Genomic DNA, 24,920 nt, shown 5'->3' with positions numbered 1-24,920 from the left:
AAAACAGGAGGCCATTACTCCCAAGTTTGCATTGTTTAAAAGCGGCTTGGAAGGAAACATTTGGGAACGGTTTCCCTTACCGACCCCTCTTGGAAAATCGATTGCATTACCTTAGGAGATGACAGGTTATTATCTTATGCAATCGGAAAAGTTGTACTTTGCTTCTAAATGCAGAACAGAAGCTAGCACTCTAGCTTGCTGCTATGGGGTATACCCTGTGTATAAGGCCAGGTGCTCTATTTTGGCTCCCACTGTGTCAGGTATTGTAGCGAACTCGACCTTTCCAGACACTTTCCAAGAAAATGTTTTGGGAGCTTCGGTTTCTCCAGTACTGCTGCTTGATAAGTAACACTACACCCTCGGACATTGCAAAAGCACCGAAAGGTGTCGCATTCCATACACATCTATAAAATAATGAGCAATGTAAACACCGTCAAATCGTGATTTACAGAATATGCTAACTCAGTTTTATTGTTTGTAAGTCTAATTACAAAACACAACAGACATTATCCTTACATATGACGTACTTATCTCAGTTTCCACAACTGAGAAGGAGCTGCAGAACGCTTGCATACAGTACATCCAAAAACATGTTCTGACTTCAAAAGTTCACCTGCGGTTTGGAAGGTTTCTGCTGAGCTGACACGTTTCTGTGGCAACAGGGAACGCATGACCCAGTTCTAGAAAAGATGCAATATCCACATAACCACATAACAAATGAATGAAAAGATTTCGGCATCATCTCCCAACATCTATGGATCCTGTGATAGTTTCTGACATGCATGAAACTGCCCCGTCATTAGGAATGGTCACCTCAAGCCATTGTGCCACCCAACACAGCACACTAGAGAATCTGAGATCAAACAGCCCTTAGAGACTGCTGCCTTTGAAACCAGGAACAAAGTATGTTATGTATTCTAATGGAAGATATTAAAAATTGTACTGTATTTTGCATAGTCAAATATAGTGTACTGTATCAGTAAAAAACAATATAGGTCATTAACCTTAACGCTTCTCACTTAAAAATAGATTATTATGATCTAAACATTTCAACTTGACTCCCAGGAAATCTGGTAATAATTGCATTGTTCTCTACACAAGAAGAGGGATTCTATGCATTATGTGTACTGAGTTCAGTTTTTTTATTTGCTGATATTGGCGTGGAAAAATGAAAGGACTGGGGTGTGGTTCAACTTCCACCATAACGTCAGCCTTCATTTCACGTGCAGAGAATTTCAGTGAAACTGCTTTCGCTGATTCTGCATTAGGGTACCGACACAAATTGAAACGCACTTACCTTCAACCTTAAATTTACTTTTAGCGTATTAGCCCCACTCCGGGGCACAAATGGAACTATAGAAAGATCCCAGATTCACAGATATTTCAAAGACTTTCCGGAACCAAAAAAAAAAACCCCACTGTCTTAACAAAACACAGGGATCCTTCTTAAACCATTCCCAGGTATCATGGAAAGAGAGTATCGGATCCCACAGAAAAGCTACAACTGGGTTTTCTTAGAAAAAAACCCATTAACCATTACATATGTATTGGTTAAGTCAAGTCTAAAAGCATCGCACTCTACTCTAAATCCCTCTGTCCTCCTGGGGTATTTGTTCTAGTAGCATTTGGCCTCATATGCCTGTTCACAGGATAAGCGGAATGTTTATCTTGAGCCTAACGGTTCAAATGAAAAGGTCACCATCGTACTGGCAAGCAAACTGTGCACCTGTGTGCGCCAAAACCCAGAGTCTCACCCAAACTGGAGCAGCTAGCACAGAATTAAAATGTTTTCCGAGCCTTCTGGGCTTGTATGTTTTTTGTCAGCAAGATAACACACAAAAAAACCCCCCGCTATTAGCTCTCTTTGCTGTTTTGCCTTTTCTTTCTGCTCTTTCGTACTGGTAAACAGGGGGACATACTGTAATCTACTTGATAAATGTCATCTGAAATAAAGTAATCAGCTGAAAGCAATTTGCATGTCTCTGTTACTGCCAGAGGCTTATGATTTCCCTTCATTCATCTATCATGAAACGTTGTTCTTGGCCAAAATACACAATGCCCTGAAATTGCTGACATATGGAGTCTAAATGTAAAAAAAAAATCCCTCAATTTTTCCTTGTCCGTACATGAATTATATATATATACACATATTGTTTATTTAAAGACCACAGAGTATTTTTATCCATTAAAAACAATGCTTTGGAGAGCAGGTCCTTCATAATGTGTTATTTCCTTTGTTTATTTGAAAGAATTTTAATGCAATGGTAAAACCCAAAACTGAAATTAGTTGTTTAATAACGAATATCAACTAAAGCATTCACAACACTGAATACTTGCCGGTTATCGATTCAGCTATAGAACAGGACATTCATGAGATAATTGACTACATTATATTGATTGTAGTTAATAACTTTCCAGAATTTGTTAGGTTGTGCACCCTAAATGATGTAATGATTCATGTACTATGCCCTCCAAGTTTGCTGTACCAAATAAAGTGCTCGGTTAGCTAATAGAGCCTGTTACAATCGCACTTAAGTACATTCAATTTCTGCAACTTCTCATTTTCTTTACAAGCAGTACATTCAATTCAAAATACATGTGTACTTCTCCAGATCAACCCAAAAGCAAGGATTAGATATGGGCGAGTGCTCTCAGGTTTCTTTATAAAACCAGAAGATCTTTATACCTTAACCAGCCCAGTCTGAAGATACTGGTCAATTGAAAGGGATACCATCCCCTGCTATTGTCAGTGAGCTAATGGATACCCTTTTGATTTTTCTTTCTGTACCAAGGGAACAGTAATGCCAGTATGGAGCTCACGGCCAAGATCAGGAGTTTGTGGAAAACAAAACTCAAACTATATGATGATTGTTTAGGGAGGAGTTTTCAATAATTCATTCCACTTATATAGCCCTTTTCTGGACACTCCACTCAAAGCACTTTACAGGGAATGGGGACCCCCCCCCCTCCACCACCACCACCAATGTGCAGCCCCACTTGGACGCTCACCACCCAACAGCTCTCAGTGGTGAGGAGAACAGAGTAATGAAGCCAGTTCAGAGATAAGGATTATTAGGAGGCCATCATTGGTAAAGGCCAATGGGAAATTTGGACAGGGCAACACCCTGTCAGGACCTCTCTTTGCATTGTATGCACAGTATGGAACTACCAATTGCTTCTTTTGTTTCATGTTTCAGGTCATGGCAATGACTGTTATGCGCTATATGTATACAGGGCAAGAACCTTTTCCATAAGACCATGTCAACCCCTTAGTACATAATGTACGATTCTCCCACAACAAGAGATGCGGTCTTTTGCAGTAGTAGAGCTGGCTGCTGTCTAGGGAGAAACTCTGAGCCCATGAGCAACTGCGATTGAATCCCAGCAGGAGCAGAGTTGCACCCGTCACTCAGAGGGAGAACAAGATGGGCAGATGTGCTTCTCCGACGCACTTGCTCACTGAAACATTAATCTGATTTGACACTCTGTATTACGGTTGTGTAACATATTTCACCTTTTCTTTTTACAATAAAATAGTGCCGCAAAAAAAAAAGTTAAAACTTCGACTTGTGTCCCTTCATCTACTGCACAGTGCTGTGGAGTCATTCATTTAACCAATATGAATTATATTTCAAACTAAATCCCGGGGCCTCCTAAGTGGCTAAACTAGTAAAGATGCTCATCCTATTGGAGGTTGAGTTCTATTTATGTGGATTCAAGCCCGGATCACGTCACTATCCAGCTGGGACAGGCTGGGATTCTCCAAATGGCAACACACAGGCTGAGTGAGCGCTTAGAGGGCAGGATGGCAATTAGTCAGCCAGGGTTCTCAGCGACACAGTGCCCCCCTGTGGCTGCAAGTCTGCAATGCCATCACGGAGGGATATACTGTACTGTACTTCTCCACTCAGCACTGAACCTCTGGTACGGGGCTGTGATGCCTGTGACCTGGCTAAAAGGTGGGAGGGTCAGAAGACTCTACCTGCACTTCTTCATTCGCCCCCTGACTGTATGGGGTCGCAGGCATTGCATCTGCAAGCAGAGGTGGACAAAACCCAATTTGGCTACTCCATATCAGGAAGGTAAAACAACAAAAAATTCTAAATAAAACTGGTGATTCTAGATTTAAAAAAAAACTATAAAACATAGTTTGGACAATGGAGTTTATGAGGGGATAAAGACTTATTTGTAATACACACTGTGTCTAATATACTATAGTGTGTGTATATATACAAACAAGCAGCAAAACTTGAGAATTCAAAGTGAGTCTCTGCACAATATAAGATCTTGACGATTTAAAGATAAAGCTGCAATCATTCTACAAAGATGCTGACCCACGAATACCAAAGATTTTTAGGGAATCATACATTTTATTCCGTGTATCACTGGTTCTTTCAAGCAGAGGGCTGGAACCCGGGCTTTCCAAACGAAAACAAAATCTGATCTCACAAACACCAACAATACCCCTTTGCCCTTGGAATCTATTTAGTCATGCTGGGCCAATATTTTACACTGGGAAGAGACGAAAACTGATGGTAAACTCAAACGCACCACACCGATGAAACTTTTATGGAAATGCTATAGAGGCAAAAAACAAAAATCAAGAAACAAGCATAATGAAAGGAGTTTCTACAAAACAGCATCAATGAATAATGTCCAAGTTGTACTTTGTTTATGTTGGTAGCTGTGCTAAGTCCTCTAAAATGGTGGAAACACTGATTAAATGAGCAAAACCCCTTAAAGACGACCTGAAACCAATGTTGGCAAAGTATTAATAATCCTGAATCTGTAACAGACTCAACGTCTCTACCCAGCCCATTACTTTTAAAGCGGCATATATTAAATCAACAGTATTTGCGGCATTGGTTTTAATTAAAAGGAGAAACCAAAATCACATTAAAAGTCTATACTTTTCAGTGCTTTCTTGCAAATGTGTGGAGAAACAGGCGATGCATTAGAGAGCCAGGATTTGTTTATGCATGAGTGAAATGCATAAATACTTCAGATTGGCTGAGTGGGCCAAGCTCAAATGCGTTTTCTGGAGGCACAAGTTCTGAAAGCAGGTTTTGTCATTCCGAGTTCCGAGTCCTGCTCCGGTCGGTGTTGGTTTACATGTCCATGGACAGTATTCTGCAGGCCAGTGTCCATAAGGTCCAAAACATGAACCAATCTCATCCCAGAAGCTCCTTGGTTTTTATGGCAAGTTGATTGTCCAAGTCAACAGCAACCCCATCTGCCAGTTGTTGTATCTGCGAGATATAGTTGAGGAACGAACAAGGAGAAAACTCAAATTGGTCTGTGTACAGGTTTTTAACATGCCCACCACTCAAGAACTATGTATCAAATCCATTCAGCTGGAACTACATTAGATTTAGCCCCTTTAAGCAGTGTACAAAGCAAATGGTTACTGAAGTAAATCATGTCATAGTATTTAAAAAATTCTGTTTAAAATCGTTTCCTTCTCTATACCTTCTAAGTATTTTTTGTGGCTGCACTTTTTATCCCATGCTGGATCTATAAATGATAAATCAAAATCCAGCATTTTTTTTTTGCAAAGGAAAACGGACTATTTGGAAAATGTGTTTTTTTCCCCCCATAACAGGATCATGTTTCACTTTAGAAGTTAGGAAAAAAATGATCTTTACCATAAAAAGCAACTGCTGTGTTCAGAGTAATTACATACAGTAATTGCATCGGCTTACAGTAATTCCGTAATCTTAACCAGCAACCACCAAAAACTGCATTTACCTGCTTTTCTATTAGCTTGATGGTGTCTTCAGAAACGGTGTCCTTTGATTTTTTGACTTGGTTCAGTGCATTGGTTCTTACTTTCCTTAGGGACTCCTTTGCCTTGTTGGTAAACTGCTTTGCAAGCTTCGCAAGGTTTTCTCTGTGCTCTCTCGTAACTCTTTAAAACAGAATGAGATGACAAAATAGAAATAAAGGGGGCAAAGGGAACAGAAAAGCAGGACTGTACAATGTTTGCTCATAATTTTACTACAAATCTTTCACATTCAGCATCACTGTAGTGCTGGTCTTTAAAAAGACCAATACTCCAGCCTACTGTTCCATCAACCCAGCTGACTAAGTAACCACAGCATAAATGGTTGCCTTTCAATGCTCTGAATGTGGACGTGATGTAATCTACTTGTTTGCACCAGCCAGAAACTTTACAAGAACATAATTATATTGTTTGCAAACACATGCCACGAATGGCATCTGTTTATATATAAAAAAAAACCTCCAATTAAGTTAATTAGTAATTCAAGGCCAATCAAGCAAGCGATATTGGAAATGCAAATTTCTGTAGTTCCGAATGATTGCTGGAATGGGCGTTTCTGCTTGCTCAGAGCACAAAGCAGCTGCAGTGCCGTCCTATTAAAAGAGGTAAACAACGGTTATTAACGGATAGCGAGAGCTCAGATGGCAAATAACATGAAATACTTTTTCGGAGGAATACGACACAAAACTTTTTGGAGAGAGGGACCAAGCAAGTACTGCAATAGTAACTAAACAGAAATTCCTTGTGCACAGGAAGCTGAAATGTGAAGATACTGCTCTGGTAGCACAACACACTTCAGTCTATAACTATTCAGATCCAGTCTGCTCTTCACCAAAGGCATGCAGCTTTAGTAAATCATGCATTGCATTGGCACTAATGACTAATGCCTTCTAGGGATTATATTCAGACCAATCAGCCATTCATCTTGTAAACGCGCACCCAAGGGGGATGGAAAAAAAAAATGAAAGCCAGGCCAACTAAATCTCCACGCCCCATAAAGAAAGTGCATCTTGATCAGTGTTTCTGTGCTTTCTGACCAACCTCAAGTCAAATAGGACTGCGTAAAACAAACAAAAGAGCTGTTTCGTGACCCCTTTCTTCCAGTAAAAAGCACTAGATTTACAGAAAACAGGGCATTACTTTGTATTGCCATGCACTGATGGGGGAAAAAAAAATCATTATACAAATCCTATAATAAAGCTTAAACCTTTGATATTATACTGAGGTTTGGACTACAAATGGGAATTTAATTATCCTGCTTTAGGGATTTATCAACTCATAACTTCTATGCTCAACTCTCATTTTGCCAAGTGTAAGAAGTATTCAAAGGCCAGATGAAAATAAACTGTAAGCTGGGATGGGACTTTATACAGTATATATGTATGGATAAGCCCTGTCAGTCATTTCTGAGTTGTTCTGCTCAGCACAAGACTAGAATCGCATGGCCAGGAGTAAATGAAGGAAGTATTAACAATCAAAAAAAGGCAAAATACGTACTGCAGTATAAAATATTTTTGGGTTATTATTTTAATGCTCCCAATTTTATTTCTGAGCCTTTCCTCCAGTGAAAATTATGTGCATATTTTCTTCACCATTCTGTCTGAAGGCCTATTTTCAGAAGTTAATTGGTCTGGAAAAACCTATCACTTCACATAGCCAATAAAGCAGAAACAACACACAGAAGTGTAAATGTGAAGGGAAAAAAAAAGACATCCAGACCATAACTGGAGACATTATTTGCTTTACATTTTTAGGAGAGAATGTTTTGTCCATCAAATTTCACTGTATTTTGCATTTCTAAAAAAATACTTGAATGACAATCAAAATAATCCTACCACAGTCCTGCTAGAACGCATCTAATCTCAAACTGTCTTGGGGGCCAGAAGGAGCCTCATTGTTATCGATATATTACACACTTCAGCTCTTCTGCAGATTTTGAATCCAGGATTTTGAGACTAACAGAATGCAGATCTGTTGCACAGGCATTCAACTGTTCGAATTTGTACAATAAACACGAATGAAGGATGCATCTAGGACAAAATGTTACTAGAAAATCTTCTTGCATCATAATTAGTGCTATTTGTATTATATTCTCAGAGCAAAGAAGTTTTGGGACTCAGAGTTAAGATGATGTCGAGGGCTATCAATCAACCCTCTGAGCAGACGGACAAAAGCACGCTCGCTGCTTGAGGAAGAAGGAAATGAGCCTCGCTCGGCGGGAACCGTCGCTGTATCAGGACAGCCCTTGACCTCAAATTACTTACTTAGGAACTGGCACCCTGATCACTGTCCCATCCACCTCCGGGTTCAGGTTCATTCCACTCTCTCTCAGGGCCCTGGTGGCGGCCGCTGTGGCCTGCAAGTCGGATCAAAAGACACGGGGGCATTAGCAGAATAATTACTGCCAGCTGCCAGGAGGGGAGCCTCTGGCTTTGCGAACCCAGCCTTGCCAGAACATGGAAACATTTACTTCTGTTTTCAGGAATATCAGGAAGTGATACTGGCTTAGGCTGCCTTTGATCGCTCTTTGAATTAGGGAATTGTGTCCCTTTTTTTGATATTGTGGTGTTGCAGAGATAAAGTGAGAAAGTGGAGTGGGGAAGAAGGGGGGGGGGGGGAGAGTGAGCTTAAAAAAAACCCAGCAGCAGTTCAGGTGGGGGGGATAGCTGGAGGATATAAGTGACATTGCTTGCGATGGAGCAAAGTCTGCTGGGCTTTGCGTTGAAAGAACACAGAGATGCACGCAGCGTTCTTGTGTTCTTGACCAGGGTTTCCCCTAATATATGCAGTAAAAAAACAAAACAAAATACATGCCACGCTCTGGTAGAGTAAAAATCCACTGGAGACCTTTTTGTCGAGCGGAAGAGGAGTTTATTGTACTGTAAATTCAGCCAAAGAGACACACCCTCCTTGCAATTAGGAGCATGGTTCTGACAGGAGAAGCCACAGCTTACCTTTTATGCACTTACTTGATAAGGAAGGCAAACAGCTTCAATTGTATTTGTAATTCTATTGGTTAAGCAAACTTCTATGATAATTGATTCATAAGATGTCTACATATCTGAGCTACATCAGTGTTTTCTAAAAGCAGGTACAGTTGCGATTGGTCTTCTACGCATAGACAATTCTTTGGAATTCTTAAAACGAGCGTTCTTCGTGTCTGTAGCAGATACATGTAATTTTGCAGCTTGTGTTTTGATGAACATGGTTAACAGAGAAAGAATTTCACTTTTGAATTTAAAAAAAGTTGCAGTTTTTGAATCGCCTGATGCATTCAGGGAGGAAAAAAACCTTTGGAAAGTTGTAACTATATGTTGAATGTAGTTAAGTAGTAGACTGTCAAACTTTGTTTCTGTATACCTTCCAGCCTTACTTAGACCTCATCATCCACTTAATATATAGTAATAAACCTAATACTAGCAATTGCCAATGCATAAATGACAGGTTTTCAGAAACTATGTGGAATAAGCATTCGAGAGCCAAGAACTAAACAAAAATGACAATGAATTATACATTTCTTTAGTTGTAATGTATACATATTTACAAATATGTAAAACATGTATATAACTTTGTATAAGTGTATACGTTTGCTTCTCTAAATTATTTTTTTCAGAGGGGTGGTGATTGACGTGCAAATTTATAGCCCAAAAAAAGGACTTTACAGTACTTCTGTTTACGCTCTCTGCTAAGACGGTATAATAGAGAACATCACACATACTGTAAGTCTGTTCAATCGGGCATCAAAGATGTTAATGCACTGAAATAAATACCACCGATTCTGAACTTGGTGGTATTTAATGGAAATGGGATTTTTGTCAACATCCATAGTTAGTTTTAGAATCTAGTAGCTTAGTAATGCTGAGACACAAGACTAATCTTATAAATGAAAATGTTAAACATTTCCTACAGTGCAAAGCAAGGTTTTACAAGTTTAAGGTAATTTTGCTCATGGAAAGCTGCAAAACTGACGTGCAAACCTAAAATAACACCCACAGCTTTTGTAAAACGTACACTGCATGTACCAGCCATTTAGTTTTTGTAATTATATTTTAATTTGAACTCAACTAGAACTTAATTAATGCTTTCTGCCCTTTATCAGTCACTTTTATGACAGCTGAGTTTCCAGTTGTTAATGCACTTTAGATTTGATTTAAATGACTAAAACAATGCCCTCTCCTGGGGACACACTTCATTTATTGGATTCATTAAGAAAGTGTTTGTTTTTGCCCGTCTGCAGTCACTTCTACATTATCGTTGCCTTGGTGTTGGATAATTGAAGGCAATTGAGTTGTTCAGCATCATTACCACTGGAGGACAGCTGAAGAAGAAGACGACCACACGATGCTGACTGCAATGTGTAAACGTCTTCTCAGGCTAAGTCCATCTTCCAGGCTATTTCAATTTCCAGAGCTGTCAGCAGAGAACCATTTCCTCACTCAGAGTGTTCAACTCTAGGACAACAAACTCATATAGACCAAATATCATTCAGTTTTTGAAGAGAAAAAGAAAATCCTGTTGGTATAGGCAGTGAAATGGCCACTGTTCCTCCAGGACTCCCACTTATGAACAGACATGCACAGCCCATTAATTACCACAGGCACTGGTATGAACCTGCTGAACTCAGTTTCAGTGTTTTATACAGACACACCACACTGGTCAATTTCACAGCTCAGAAAAAAGAAAACCCGTTTCCTCCAGGCAACTTTTGGTTGTTACCAGAACAGCAGACCGCAAAATGCGTCAACTCTTTTTGTTTAGACACACCAAACCAGGAACATTTCAGAAAGAGTAATGTTTTACCAATGAGACGTAGCTTTGTTACAAAGCTGTAAGGATCCTTTGTGGTTGTTTTTTTTTTGTTGTTGTTGTTGAAATGCTGGAAAAAGAGGAGCAATGCACACAAATGTAGATCAGAAATTGAACTGTCCTGTTAAGTGCTGTGATTTTTTCCAAGATTTGTCAAATACTTGATATAAAGTAAGATAAATACCTAATACTACTACAGTAGCACCTTCCTCTAAATACACTCCATTGAGCCTTGATTGCCTGCTATAGCAACAGTGCCCTCTACTGGCTGAAATTGCAATTGCAACCTTTTGGTACATAAAGTAACCACACAAAAACCCAGGGTGGTCCAAATCATACACCAAAAATATTCAGATATATTACTCCGATATCACTGTATCCACTAAAAGCAACTTCTTTAAAAACTACAAAAGCATTAAAATCTAGTACATTATTAGGTAGTGAGAACAGAGAATCTCACACTGTGTCCTTTTAGTGCAGTTGTGGCTGTAAATTGAATTTACTTCACTGTCTGCGATGGAAAGAGCATGTCTAGATCATGAAAGAAAAAAAGACTCAAGACGAAGTGACCCTGGGCAGGTTAAAGGAAATTTACTTTGAGATCCGTCTTGTAGTTAAAATACCCAGAGATGTAGCCAAATGAGAACAAGACCTAATGTTGCAAGACTGTCTTCTCCACATAGGGGAAGCTTTCACAAAATCCATGTGAAGTCCATCAGCAAGCTTCTCTCTCAAGACAGCTTCAGATTGATACCAAAAGGAAAAACTGCAGATAAAATATATCAAGCCCTTTACCCCCAGCTGTACATCTGAACGTGGCAAAGTGTGTTCAGTAACAGCTCACTGTTGAGTTTGACTCAATGCCCTGCCTTGCAAGAGAAGTGTCAGCAGAGGCATGGTAATGTACGTTTGGCGTCTCGGACGCTTGGAAGGGTGCCCACGGTCATGAACTTTATTTGTTTCTTGAAAGGCCTGAATCATAAGTGTTTCTGGCTAAGAACTCTAACCTCAATAAGCTCAAAAGTCATGTTCTTCCCATGTCACTGGATGTTTCTCCTCAGACCAGAGCCCTGAATCATTACTTCATCCATCTTCCTGATTGAACGTCAGCAAACACAATTGGTCTTAAGTGGAGTATTACTGCATGACACAAAACAACATTTTTTTCCCCCCATCGTGATCAATTACTTCCCCCCCCCACAGTGGTTCCTAGATCTTGAATGACTCAGAACATTTTGAACTCAAAGGCAACACAAGAAAAACATTGCTATGCAGTGCATATTAACAGCACAAGTGGCAAATAGCATCTTTATGATAAGATTTTTCTCATTCTCATGCAACCCTTTTGAGTTAAATAAAAGGCCTATGAGGGGGAAAAAAATGTTCAACAGAATTAAAATATTTCACATAATTTACCCGTTGTTTCTTGATGTTTTATTCCTTAAGGAATACAACATCTGTTCTAACAGGGTCACTGCTAATTTAAATTATGCTATAGCAGTCCTCTAGTCCATGAGCCAGTTCCTTCAAAAGAAAATTGCAACAGATTTTGTTCTAGTTTAATTCTGCACCGTCAGAGAAAAAAACAAGAGAGACATTCTGATAGTTTTGCTTTAAACTGTTGTGGGAACTCACAAAAATGTTCTTTTCAACAGTACACTGCTTCTCTTTTATGCCATTTTCATTAAAATATTATACAAGTAATTGATTTGCTTAAATATTTATTTTCCAGGTGAAAAAGTTGGAGAATTGAAATTGATGGCACAGAAAAGAAATGTAATAGAGAAGCACAGTCTATATACTGTAACTGAAAAATGGGAGACAAAGCACTAACGTAAAACCGACATTTAAAAAAAAAAACAGGATCTTTTCTTGCTTTCCAACCTGACTTGGTCTTCTAGGGGAAAAGCACATTTATTCAGCTTTCAGAACGCTCAAATCGAAATCTGGAACAGCCCTCATAAATTAATGCAGAGGGCATTATCAAAAAAGAACAAGAACATCCAAAAAAGAATCTCTCTGAAGTGTGTGTTTGCAGAGAAAACACATTTGTGAAATCGACAATGCAAGGTGGAAGCCTGGGTCATTTCCTTTGTCTTGACAGCCTGCCAGATTCTCTTGGCCTTTGTTTCAAGAGCGCTTTAGGAACAAAGTAATTTTCAAATAATCAATCAATTTGTCTGAACACGGCAAAAACAGATTCAGATTTCAGCTGCAAAGACCTTGGTGCCAGCTATCTTACGTGCAAATGTGCAAGGTCCTAGATGGAAACCGAAGAATTAGATGAAAGCCGTGGTCTGGGCATTTGGTTCAAGAGCCTCACCACAGTCTTTCCATAGCTTTGTGCTTATCAAGAAAGCTTTCAACAGGCTGTTCGGAATAAGTTAACACCCTCTGCTTTATTTTACAGGATCTCGGCTCACGCAATGCACTTAATATTGGCTCTGGTGCGTGACATTTTTATTTTTCTGGGAAAAAGAAAAATACAGGCTGGCCAGGTCTTTCTCTTTTCTCAACCCTGCTTTTGCCCTGTCACTGGTTTTCCCCACTTTTTGCCATTTAATCTTCTGTTTCTTACATAGTTGTATACGGTCTCCATAAGAAGGTTAGGGACCGGACAATCTAACTGTTGCAAAGCATCTAGATTTTGCCCTGTGAAGGCATGGGTGAATCTTGTGATAGGACTGTTTCACTACACGTTCCTGTGTGCTTGAGTCTGGAGAGTGGCTGTCAAGGAAATGGCCGAGTGACGTAACTACTGATTAGGAGTCCACCTCATAGCCTTGAATAATCAGAACAGCCATTTCTGTCTTTGTGGGGTACGGTTGTGCTTTCTAAAAGCAGGCATTAACCAGAGAAACCCATATAAAACTAACATTTAAAATCAGCATCTGTTTTTACAAATGTATTGTAAGAAACCTGTGATGGACTCAAGTCCGGTCTAGGCTATAGTTCCTCCTTGCTCCCTGATTGTCCTGGGACTAACCCTGTGTCGTCTCAACCCCTTAGGAGGAATATGAGACTCTCTGATAATGGAAGGATGCTAAGAGAACGTCTCATTTAAAAAGCTTAAGATTAATTAAACGTCGCAGTAAACACACGGTTAAGGCTTTATTTCTTTACTGTAGCAGTGTTGGAACGTACCTCTGGGAAGCTGGTCATATTTACTAGGATGACCTGATTAGACTTCATGGAAATCTGCCCAAGCTGGTTCAATGGAAACTTCCCATCCTTTGTGCTCACTGTGATGTGGTCTAAAGCACCTAGGAAGAGAAAGAAAACAAGACTTATAAAAGACTTGAGCTGGCAAAGCCCAGAGAGGCAAATCTAAACAATCTGAGCTCCTGATCAAATGAGCTGAACACACATCTGGCTGTCTCACCCTTAGCTCCAATTAAAACTGTATTGGGTCGATTATAATTTAGAAGCCACTATCTTGATTATGTAGTGATTTAGGCCTTATAATATATTTGTGTTTATAAAAAATGAAATGAGTAGGTTGTTCAATCTTTGTGACTTCGGGCCATCGTGCATTGAGGTGCACTTTGAAGGTGGCCTCTCCACAATTCCTTCTCCACAATATTCAGGAGTTTGGGATTTGTCCTTTCCATTCTGCGGCGTGGACCCCAGTCATGGAAACAGAGATACACTAGCCAAAAAGCTTCTCGTCAGTCAGTCTGTTTCAACTCACAAGCTGGTTTTTTTTTTCTGTGCTGAAGGGATGCTTGCAATACGAGGTTGGGGTGCAGTGTTATTCGCCAACATACTTTGTACAGTTTAATTGCCTTTGATCCTTCATTCTTTGGCCTTTGGAAAATATTTTTTCAGAACTAATTTCAGTCTATGCACGAGATGCGTTAAAAGTGGTTTTTTTTTCTATGCAAACTTTTAACCTAGATGAGAGTCACTTATAAATAATGAGCTATCTGGGTAAAAGTCCTGCAATTTTAAATGGTCTCTGATAAAAAATGATTGTGTGGACAACTCCTCAGATGTTCTCTCTTGTTTTAGAGACACGGATCAAAAAAATACAGAGTGATCCTTCACTTAAAAGAACCAAGTGTATTTCTTTTTATGGCTACACATCCATGTTCAAATACTTAGCTCCACGCGTCTTAAAAAGCTTTTGTGTTACTTCATCAGATTTTTATTCTGTCTTCTCATGTCATTGTCCGATTTTCCATTTTGACAAACAACTGACTTACAAATTGTCAAATTGTTTGACAATTGACAAACATTTGTCAAACAATTACTGTTCAATCCGCCATTTGCCATTTTGCTCCCAATAAAAACAAATAACAGATATTTTTAAACTAATTTCTGAGTTAATTTAACTCACACCCTTTATTATTCCACGCACTTTTTGTTAGTCAGTTAAAAGTCACTATCAATGTCACAAAATGTTTTATGCCACTGTCACAGTTTCAGTACTAACCACCAGCTCATCTTTGCAGTTACGAACCAGTAGTTCTGGATTTATGTGCTTAATTCGCACAGTTTTGTTTTATAAATTTACATGATTTTGAATTACATGGCATCTTTCAGGAACACACTGCAATGCTGGTACTTCTTGTAAATTGAGGAACTACCTATATTTACATTTTTATTCTTCATGTACCACTATAATACAGGACACCACGAAAACTATAACAGAATTTGACAAAAATATTTTTTAAAAATTCTGATAAGTCTCATAATCATATATTTTCAAATAAAAACTGCTGAATTATAGAATCCCTATGAAATGGTAAAGTAACGGAATTTTAAAAAAGAACAGAATGAAAACCCATAACCTGGTGGGGTTTTTTTTAAATATAGACAATACCCACTCTTTATTCGCGAATAAAAACGACTTGTCTAGGCTGGCTTGTCTGCGATGCCGAAACTTCGTCCCCAGCCTCTGGAGAGGAGCTGTGACACCGTTATGATGGAATCTGTCAGAAGACTAATTTCGCATCAATTGGACTTTTCCTGGTCTGCCAGAGCATTACCTGAAAACTGACTTCTTCACCAACATCTGCTAACACTTCAACTAGACATCCTGACATTTCCCTTTCACCAAAAAAAATCAGTGAGGAAGCGATTAACAAAACTGGACTCTTCCTGGTCAGGACATTGCTTAACTCGATGGATTCTGAAAGCGTTACTGTACTGCAATACAAGTCACACAAAGTGATACCTGATGAAAACCGTCTGCAGCCAAGGGGTACGGACGCAAAACACTACGGAGAGCTCGTTAACAAACCTTCTCTCTCTGTATCTGGGCCTGGATAAAATACCAGCACAAAATCAAAACCTGTGTTGTGTGTCCTATAAATTAATGTATTTTAATATTCAATAAACAGAGGATACACAATTGCAGGCCCCATGGGTTGGAGTTTTAGGAGATTTTTCAGGCCATTTCCATTTCGTGTCTGATTAAGACCTAAAAATCAAACACTTTGACTTTTTCATATCAACAATTACTGTAGTTCAACTATGCAACGAACTTCAAAGTTGGGGAAAATCCAGATCCTTCTCAGGCCCTCGAAACGGAATTTGCCCATCCCTGGTCTATACTTACCACTTACCATCATCGGTTACAAAAGCTTAGAAATAAAAAGAGCCCAAGTTTATGCATTTGGTATTTTAATCCCAAATTTTAACGAACTGTTTAGACAAATTATATTGGATAATGCATCTACAGAGCTATTAAAAAAATCCATTAAAAAGTTTGCACCAAATGCAGCACTGCAATCACAGCAGAGCAAAACAAAATCCAGATCCCATACAGAATGGAACTTTGAGGTACATTCTTTTTCCAAGAGATGCTATAGCTCTTCACCATAATTTCTCCTTAGCACCAACAAGATACACAGCCAAGATGACATCATAAAGATCTGTCTTACTGCCAATGGCTGTTGTCTGATGAATGCATTTCGAGAACATCCCCCCTATACTATATACTGTTCTGAGCATCTGCTATCCAAAAAGAACAAGAGACCTCATGTTAACCCTGTAGGCCGTAAAGCAACTTTGTAACTTCTACATTGTATCCAGATGTGCATGTATTACCTTTAACTTAGTGCAGTTAAAAAATGATAGGCTGATGCTCAATCGTGGGGTGATGAATCATTTCACAGCAATGTTCTTCCTTAAATGTAGGTGCCTTTCAGTTTTCTTTTACAATAAACATAAGGAATAATTAAAACCAGATGAGTGCATTAATAAACTGTTGCCCTCCGACTACAAATGATGTCATTAAATTTCATCATCTGACAAATGGCGCGTTTTATTCCAAGTTAAATTTCATGTCATTCCCAAACCTTGCAGCTTCTCATTTCCTTGCAGCGAGTCCGAGGTTGGCCTTATTAACAAAGGGACGATGTCGCTGAATCGTTTCGAGTATCAAAGTATTGGACAATTTGAAAAATATTTTATAAGATATTCACTAAAAATTCCCCAACCGTAACTACATTTAAAAACTTAAAGTTACCGTGTTGGTTTTATATAGCCGATCTAAAATGCTTGTAGCAAACAAATGATGCAATTATGCAAAAAAAATTTTTTTAAGTGGAGACAAACTGAGTCTAACGTTGAAGCAGAAGCACACAACAGATCGCGTTTTGCTTGGAGCAGCATGCAAGTTCTGCATTGTGTCGGTGGCCGTGAAAAAAAAAAAAGCTCTGTGCCAGCTTAATGGATTAATCAGGCTGACGCGTGCGGTTTATCCCTGGTAAACCTGACCACGTCTAAGAGTAAACATCCCCCTGCAGAGCTCTCCAGCATGCTTCCAGAGAGCACGCCCCCCCCGGGGAGCTCTGGGCACGCCAAAGACGAGAGCCGAGGTGCACTGACATGGAAGTGCTTAAGGAAATGGAGACGGCTCCGATTTGCTCTGCACATAACCCTGGTAATGACGGAAGAAAACGAGCACTGAACTGTGCCATTAGCTTCCAATTCATGAGGAACGAGCACTTGTACTGTGCATTTTCCTTGGAATCACACAGAACAGTGGTGACAGTTCCCCTCCCCGCACTGGCTGAAGACTTGCCATTCTTGTGTCCCACCAAACATCTTGCATCTGGCTGCTCGAGTTCAGGAATTTTATTGAAAAAGATACTATCTGTTCACTTTGCTTGAGAAACACTGCACTTTTCAAGGTATTAAAATCCACGCATTCATCATTATAATGATAATGGAGGCAACTTTACACTGCACTATGCTGACTTGCTTCACACAACTTAGCAGAGATTCAGAAGGAAAATGTATGAAAAGAATATTAAGTTGCAGCCACATACCAGGTGACGTCCGGATACTTAAATTCCTGCTATAATCTTCCTTGAGGTTCACCACCACAGCGTTCATCTCATCTTTCACCTCCTCCAGATTAATGATATCTTCTACTAGTGCTGAATTGATATTCACTTTAGCTTGTCCTTTACTTTTAGCTGCAAATGAGGAGGAGAAAAGACAGTAGTTGCTACAGTACTTGAGAGCTAAGAGATCTCGCTGCAGAGTGAGGGGGGGAGGAAAGGGAAAGAAACACATATCAGCTGCTGATCATAGCTATTACAAATCAAGGCACTAGATTGAGACAGAAGTAGGATTTTTCTTGTAAGTGGTAATGAGCCACTTTGCACTTGCTGCACGAGATACCGGCGTTCACTTCTTCATCGATCGCCGAAGCAGGCTTTGCACAAAGCAAACTGAAGTTAAGAAATAACAGGAGGGATACAGATCCAGGCTTCAGAAGCCCATCATGGACACATGAGACAGAGCGGTGCAGGTCAGCAGCCAGTGAGTGGAGAAACTCCTTACCTTTGCTTTTCTTGGTCGCGTAATGCCTCTTCTGGGCTGGCAGCAGGCCCCCACACTGCTGGCAGCTGTGGGGGAGGACAAGGAGACGTCTCGTAGTTGACTCCAGAGGCGACCCCATGAGAGCCGGCAGGGATCTGCTCCACGCCGCCCGCAGGAGGCCAACACGACTGAGTGCCATCGCTGTGAGTGCCGCCACACACTGGAGCCTGAGGAGAGCGGGCACTTAACAATACAATTCTACAGCTCTTGTCCATTTACCTTACACTATAACACGGCCTGCCATCGCCTCTGCCAAGATGAAAAACGAATGAAGAAAAGGCTGGAAATGTTTATTCTTCTTTTCTTTTTGCTCACCAACATATTGTTCCTGATTTGCCTTCGAGGGAAAGATGGAAACGGCACAGGAGACGAGAATTGTTCTTGCAGCACGCCGTTGATCACGGCTTGATTACTTTTGACATTCTAATCATGAGAACCAATAAGTAATGTATGGAATTTACAGTAGGGCACTTGCAAATGGCTTAATTTAGGATCATATGTCACTGAACAATATAATTAGGTTAACATTTAATGAGCCACAAAGCAATGTCCTAAAATGTTTCGGCCTGGGTGAAATTTTGTTTGTGCTGCTTCAAGCACATTTGAGCAATGCTGACATGAAATAGGCCAATCATGCTCTTCGGAAATGGTTCCAGCAAAGTTTCAGTAAAACTGAAGGTCACGCTGTGGCAATGAACACTAAACAGGCGTTTTAAAAGAACCTAGCGGACGAATGTGCAGTATTTTTCAAAAGTGTAACAACCGACGCTAAAGGGTTACAGCCACTATTCCCACCCCCAGTTCATCTCCGAAGTGCTACAGTAACAAGATAAGGCAGCATTGTTAAGTTTGGGCTTTGCAGCTTGCTTAACTAAACATTTTCCTTCTGCAAACATGCCAAGCACTGCATCAGTCATTCTGTCATTGGCCTTTATGCTTTCAAAAAGGAGAGGCCTCTAATCGGGATTAAATCAGTGTTCACGTTTTCATAAACCGAGTGGCGAACTGTGCTGGCACCTCAGCTTTCTATAGGCAAGAACAACAAGCAAAACGGTGGCACTTTATCTCAGGCAGACAGAGAGCTCTTGACAGGACAAAGGATGCTGGGCAGGGTGGGACCGCACCAAGCCCTCCACGATATAAGGAGGCAAAGGCAGATATTTTCGTGGCACACTGTGCTGAATCCGCTGACCCTCTGAAAAGAAAACGCATAAAGGTTTCAGCGTCCTCCCTAAACCAGAAAAGATGAGCGCATTTGATCAACAAAGGAAAAAAATTCTCTGGCCCTGGAATACTACCTATGATGCATGCAAAGCTGAAGGAATTTCGTTAAAAACAAATGTACATCTAAGCTGCGGTAGACGTGCAGAAATATTTTTAACAAAATAACAGGCATAAGCGTATAAGTTTGACCTTTCTGATTCTGCATTGATTGTGCCATATTTCCTCATTCCACTTGGAATATACAGGTATAAAAGCGTTAGTCTATTAATACAGCGCTAGTGAGTCCAAACAGCTTCCTACTTCATAAATCTGATCTTGTCACCCTTTCAAATCCTCAGGGGGCACAGTGCTCATCAGAACTGATGTTCCGGAATATTATTTTGCCTCTCATTCTGCATGTTTCAGCCAACATGATTCTTCAAAGATGTCCATCAATTACCCGACAAACATCCCTGGTTTATATCTAAGATTCCAGCTGGGAATTGAGCGCATTAAAAGTATGTTTTTCTTTCTGATATTTAACAAATGATGGTGCAACGACACAACCGCAAAGGGAAGCAGATCTCCCCAGGGAGAGGGTTCTATGGACTATGCTGAGTGTACGAATTGCACAACTTGACACAATGTGTTTGTCTTGAGAGTGTTCATGAGCCTCGAGGCTCCGACTTCCCACCAGCTTCTCAGGGTTAGGACTACCCAAGAGGTTTCACCTGTGGCTGGCTGAGAAATGAAAAATTCCCAGCAGCCACGATTTAGTGTTTGCATACATCCAGTACTTATAGGGCCCCTACTCCATATGATACACCCTCAAATCTTTTTGTGGTCACGTGATCAGAATTATAAATCCAGTCTTTTAGGCAGTATTTGTCTTGATCTCATTTTACAGGTATTCATTCTTAGGGTTTACAGTCACGATATGTCCCTTTCTTAATTCACAGGAGTGCGTTAAAGTACTTCTTGAAAATACTTTTTATGTTTTTATTGGACAAAAAAAAGACCACAAGAAATTCCAGCATCTGTGCAGGTTTAACGTTTGCCTTCTTATGTGGCATAAATGCATTTAAATTGACTCGGGGAAACAAGTATTTTCAATGGAGAAAAAAAAATAATTTCCGTATAAGAAAAAAAGAGACTTTTAGATGCACTAGCCGAAAACTGAGCAAGCTGTACAGACAAGTAACTGTGATTAACCAGAAGAGGGCTCTACCTCGGAAATATCACCCTAAGAAACTTTATTTACAGAACTTCAAGGATCTTCACTGCTGAATGGCAAATTCTCACACTGGGGACCAGAGATTTCCTGGTGTAGTGCTCATGCGGAAAAAAAAAAATTGCTTACTGTAAATTGCCTACTGTACATCACAATAACAGATGTTTCAATAAAGGCAAAATTTGGCTTCAATAAGTTCTACTTTGCTTCAGTAATTTGTAACTTAAATAACTTCTGCACCCTATCTGCAATAAAAATGTATAAAGATGCCTTAAATCAACTTTTAAGTTGTTCAACAGGAACGATAATTTAAATGTTAGAAACCTAATTAGACCTAATTAACATTAATCAGACAATAACTTTTTTTATAAAGAATAAAAAATGCCCTTATGCCTAAGAGCTTTCAAAAGTTTGAAAGTGTGACATATGAAGGAACTTAATGCAGTACAGAATTAAAAGACAACTAATGTCCAGTGATCCACTGATGCAGACTTGGACTTCGTGCAGAGATCCTGCAGAGATGAAAACGAATATTAAGGTGAATTACTTCACCAAGGCTTCATTTTTTTTTTGGCGAAGACTGATTTTTAAAAAACCTTGCATTGGGACTTTACTTCAAGAAAACACAAATCCAATCTGGAAATTTGCTCAAGCACCAAGACAAACCAGACAACCGAAATACTGGCGCGTGAAGCTCTCTTTTTGTTTTGAATACTAAAATTAAAAAGGTCCTATACATGTATAATAAACCGGTGCTATTCATGGTCATCTTAATCAAATGAAGAAAAAAAATTAAATGCTCTCCAGAAACAGGTGGATCTCTTCAGTTCCCTCAAGTGTTAAACTTTGGTTTACAATTTCCTCCTAGTCAAAATATAACCTCACTTTGTCTTTCTGCAGAGACCACAGGCCAAGACAATTCAGACAGTCTCTGTTTAAAGTCTGCTGTTCTCCACTGCATCAATAATACCTCAACAGTGTTGTTTTAGCACACGTTCGTAAGAAGAAATACCCCTTCTGCTTCTCTAAACAAAGCCAGGTTCTGATTTTATCTTGCTTAATGACGGGGGGGGGAGAGGGAACGGGTTCACTGACAGACAAACAGGTTTAAATCCATCACTTCAATGGCTTTGTTGTCAGTAAGAATTGTTACTATCGGCAAGCACTACAAAATAATGTTTGCCTTCAGAACAGAAGTCATGCAGAAAAAACTATGTCCAGGTGTTAGGTACAATACTGGCCCTTCTTTTTGAATCCAGGTTTAAACAACTGGGACAGCTGGCTTCCTTGTGTGTGTGATCATCCAACTGTAACTGATCTGAAGAGTAAGAATGCTTTGCAAAATGTACTGTAAGTGTTAAGGTCCTTATCGCACTGAAAGAGGATGTTGGACATGGCTTGGATATCTTACGTGCATCTTTTATATTCACCAAAGGTGTTTACTATGTTTCAACCTGTAGATAAGGAATTTCCTGTAAAAGAAAACATGATCTCCAACCAACCAACACACACAATCAAGTTCGGGCCTCACAACAGCTTTTTTCTCTGTGCAAAACAACCACCCACATCTAATGATCGCAGGCAAAAGGGTGTTTATGTGATTCATAGAAATTAATTTGGGTGAATGTAATTTCAATCAAGTCGAATCAAAAGGTGCACAGCTTTACACAAAGAGATGTGGATGTCAGGAGTAAACAAGCTGACAGATTGGATGGGACACACATCAACAACCTAACACTAATTAAGACATCCAGAATAATTTCATTTGTAGCCCCTGTGTACTACTCTAACAATAAGTATCTATTTCAGGGCTGTCAAAATGTATTCCTTGAGGACCTGTTTGCTGTTGCAACCTGAGCTGTCAGTTAAACTAATCTAAGTATTTTCTTATTAGTCACATGCAGTATGTTTCTTCAGGTCTTTTTTCCCCAGTCGATAAATCACACCATGCACTGCATAAAAAGTGCAGTTATCAATTAAAACTTTGGAGCAAGGGTAAACTATTACAATAAAAAGGGTTAATTGAATAACTGTATAATAAAAAAACAAAAGAAACAAAGCCCTCCAGAAGGTTGACACCCCTGATCTGTCCCATTAATGGAATATTTATTTTTCCTTTGCTTAACACAAAGTTGTTGTCATTTTCAAAGTTTGGTCATTAAAAATGAAGCACAATTTTACTTGTGGAAAATAGGGCAATCTACTGTTCAAGGTCATTAAGAATTAATGAGATATTTAATGAGTTTGTTATAGCTACTGCTTGTTAGCAGAATGTAAACCTGGAGGCGATTTTGTTTGTCGTTTGTGTTGACTTAACTGATGAAAACAGCACACAATCAAATATACGCCGATTAACTGGCTTATCAAAATGTTTTACAAAACAAAACTCTCCTCTTATTCACCGTTTCCAGGACTCCAATCAACTACAATTAAAATATCAACCCGGTTCTTTGCAAAACATTCTGTTGAATTCATTGGAACTGGCAAATGATTTTAATTAGTTCTGCTTCCAATGACGAGTAAAGATGGTTTCAAAAGTTAGAATTCAAGACCAAATGTATTCCTGGGGTCACCTCCTAATCTGCTCTATAATCCATACTAAAACAGCACAAAGGACAATCAGGGAAGTTATGTTTCAATCTACTTCTTATCCCCATACTATTTCTTAGCTGAATGCTACATGTTTAATCTGGTATTTAGAGATTGCGTCCGTAAATCCACACACTGTTGACTGTATGTATTACAGACCACAGGCAAAAAAAAGAAGCTTTTTTTAAACAAATAATATAACCAAAATGTACTATAAGGTCTATGGTAAGTGTAGCGTTATTTAGTCAACATTCAAAAATCCAATCACTGCCAACACTGTGAGCTTCCGAGAAAGGTAAGGATCTCAGAAAGAGGGGACATAAAACAAAAACTAGGACTGCTTTCCACTCCTAAATAAGAAAACGTATTCGCCGCAAGGGGAAATGGTAAAACCATCCAAAAAAAAAACACCTTTAAGGAACCAGGCATCTCCTGGACTGCTTACAACAGGCGACACGAAACCCTAAAACAAGTCGTAGACTTGGCAGCCCAAACAGTTTCCTGGTTCTGTCCAGACTAAACCTCACCCAGGAGCACTCGAGAGCCGCAGACGCCGTTTCACTTAACACGCAGGGTACAATAGTACCATTGGTTTCTTTTCCACCCAGATGGCATGTCGGCTTCCCAATCCAAACTTCGCATTTCTCCAAACCTTAGGAATCTGCAAGCAATTTCCCGTCTGCCCGTGTTCTTAAGTGTTGTGGACAGAAAGCAACTTAACCTGCAGGCCGCGGCTCCTTTGTGATACGTTGCAGCTGTAGAAACCGTTCAATCTTTTCGGTAGCAGCGTCTTATTGACATTTGGGCCACGAGTTTTATGAATGTTTCCGAGAATTCCTGGATTTTCACCAAGCAGGTTTTTCTTCTGCCCTTCCAAAAGAACTCCCAAGTGCTATTAGCATAAAAGTGATGTATTGCTTTATACGCAATGAGTAGATCCTGCTTCGAACTAGAAAAATATACCATTTTAACACGGTATCATATCCGCTGTCCGACGCTTATTTTATTCCATTATTCTGTACAACACACCTGAAATCAATTTATCTAAAGACATGTGGGTCCTTTTGCGGTACATAGCCTGTATAAAAATGTTTAAAATTAACATTACAACTACAACCTTTATAACAGTCAAGACAAAACCTTCAATGAGTTAAAACGTGCTCACTGCGGTAGGTTAATAAACGAGTCCCCGTTGAAGTGCAACACTAGAACTTAAAAAGAAAGGGAGGGAGAAAGAGGGGGGCAGGTTTTTTTCTATGCAATACAAAGCTTAAAAATGTTTAATGTAAAAAACAACAACGAATGTCTGCTTTTCAAGCTGTCAAAATACTTACTGAATGAACAGAGAAGTCGCCCCCTCTCAAATCACGTCCGAAAACCTTAGCTTGCAGGAGGCGACCCACTTTTGCGTCATCAAGGAACGACGAGAGCGATGTAAAAACGTCATCGAAAGCAGGAGCGGCCTCCTAA

The 24,920-nt window shown here is 39.6% G+C and overlaps 1 protein-coding gene across 2 annotated transcripts; it reads right to left on the bottom strand.

Annotated features, from left to right (window-relative positions):
• Positions 1-4,350: 4,350 nt before the first annotated feature.
• On the bottom strand, positions 4,351-24,890 carry mrrf (mitochondrial ribosome recycling factor). Of its 2 annotated transcripts, none has more exons than XM_088615549.1 (7): positions 24,785-24,890; positions 18,389-18,594; positions 17,869-18,018; positions 13,733-13,851; positions 8,047-8,138; positions 5,749-5,908; positions 4,351-5,249 (listed from the first exon to the last, which is right to left on the bottom strand). In XM_088615549.1, exons 2-7 carry the CDS (start codon positions 18,564-18,566, stop codon positions 5,172-5,174), a joined length of 777 nt encoding a protein of 258 aa, XP_088471675.1. In that variant the 5' UTR covers positions 18,567-18,594; positions 24,785-24,890; the 3' UTR covers positions 4,351-5,171. The 2 variants fall into 2 exon arrangements, with proteins under 2 accessions (XP_088471675.1, XP_088471676.1); XM_088615550.1 differs by lacking the exon at positions 24,785-24,890 and adding an exon at positions 24,172-24,581.
• Positions 24,891-24,920: the final 30 nt, after the last annotated feature.

The sequence above is a fragment of the Lepisosteus platostomus genome, chromosome 21, assembly GCF_059453375.1.
Source record: "Lepisosteus platostomus isolate fLepPlt1 chromosome 21, fLepPlt1.hap1, whole genome shotgun sequence".
Taxonomy (NCBI): Eukaryota; Metazoa; Chordata; class Actinopteri; order Semionotiformes; family Lepisosteidae; genus Lepisosteus; species Lepisosteus platostomus.
This window is presented reverse-complemented; position numbering and strand designations above follow the sequence as displayed.

Bases quoted from the DNA above. Each gene is read 5' to 3' on its own strand.
- mrrf (XM_088615549.1), bottom strand. From the start codon at position 18,566: ATGGCACTCAGTCGTGTTGGCCTCCTGCGGGCGGCGTGGAGCAGATCC. The intron at 13,852-17,868 runs GTATGTGGCTGC...TTCTCTTCCTAG, and splicing joins AAGTATCCGGACGTCACCTG to GTGCTTTAGACCACATCACA. The intron at 5,909-8,046 runs GTAAGTAATTTG...TCTGTTTTAAAG, and splicing joins ATCAGGGTGCCAGTTCCTAA to AGTTACGAGAGAGCACAGAG.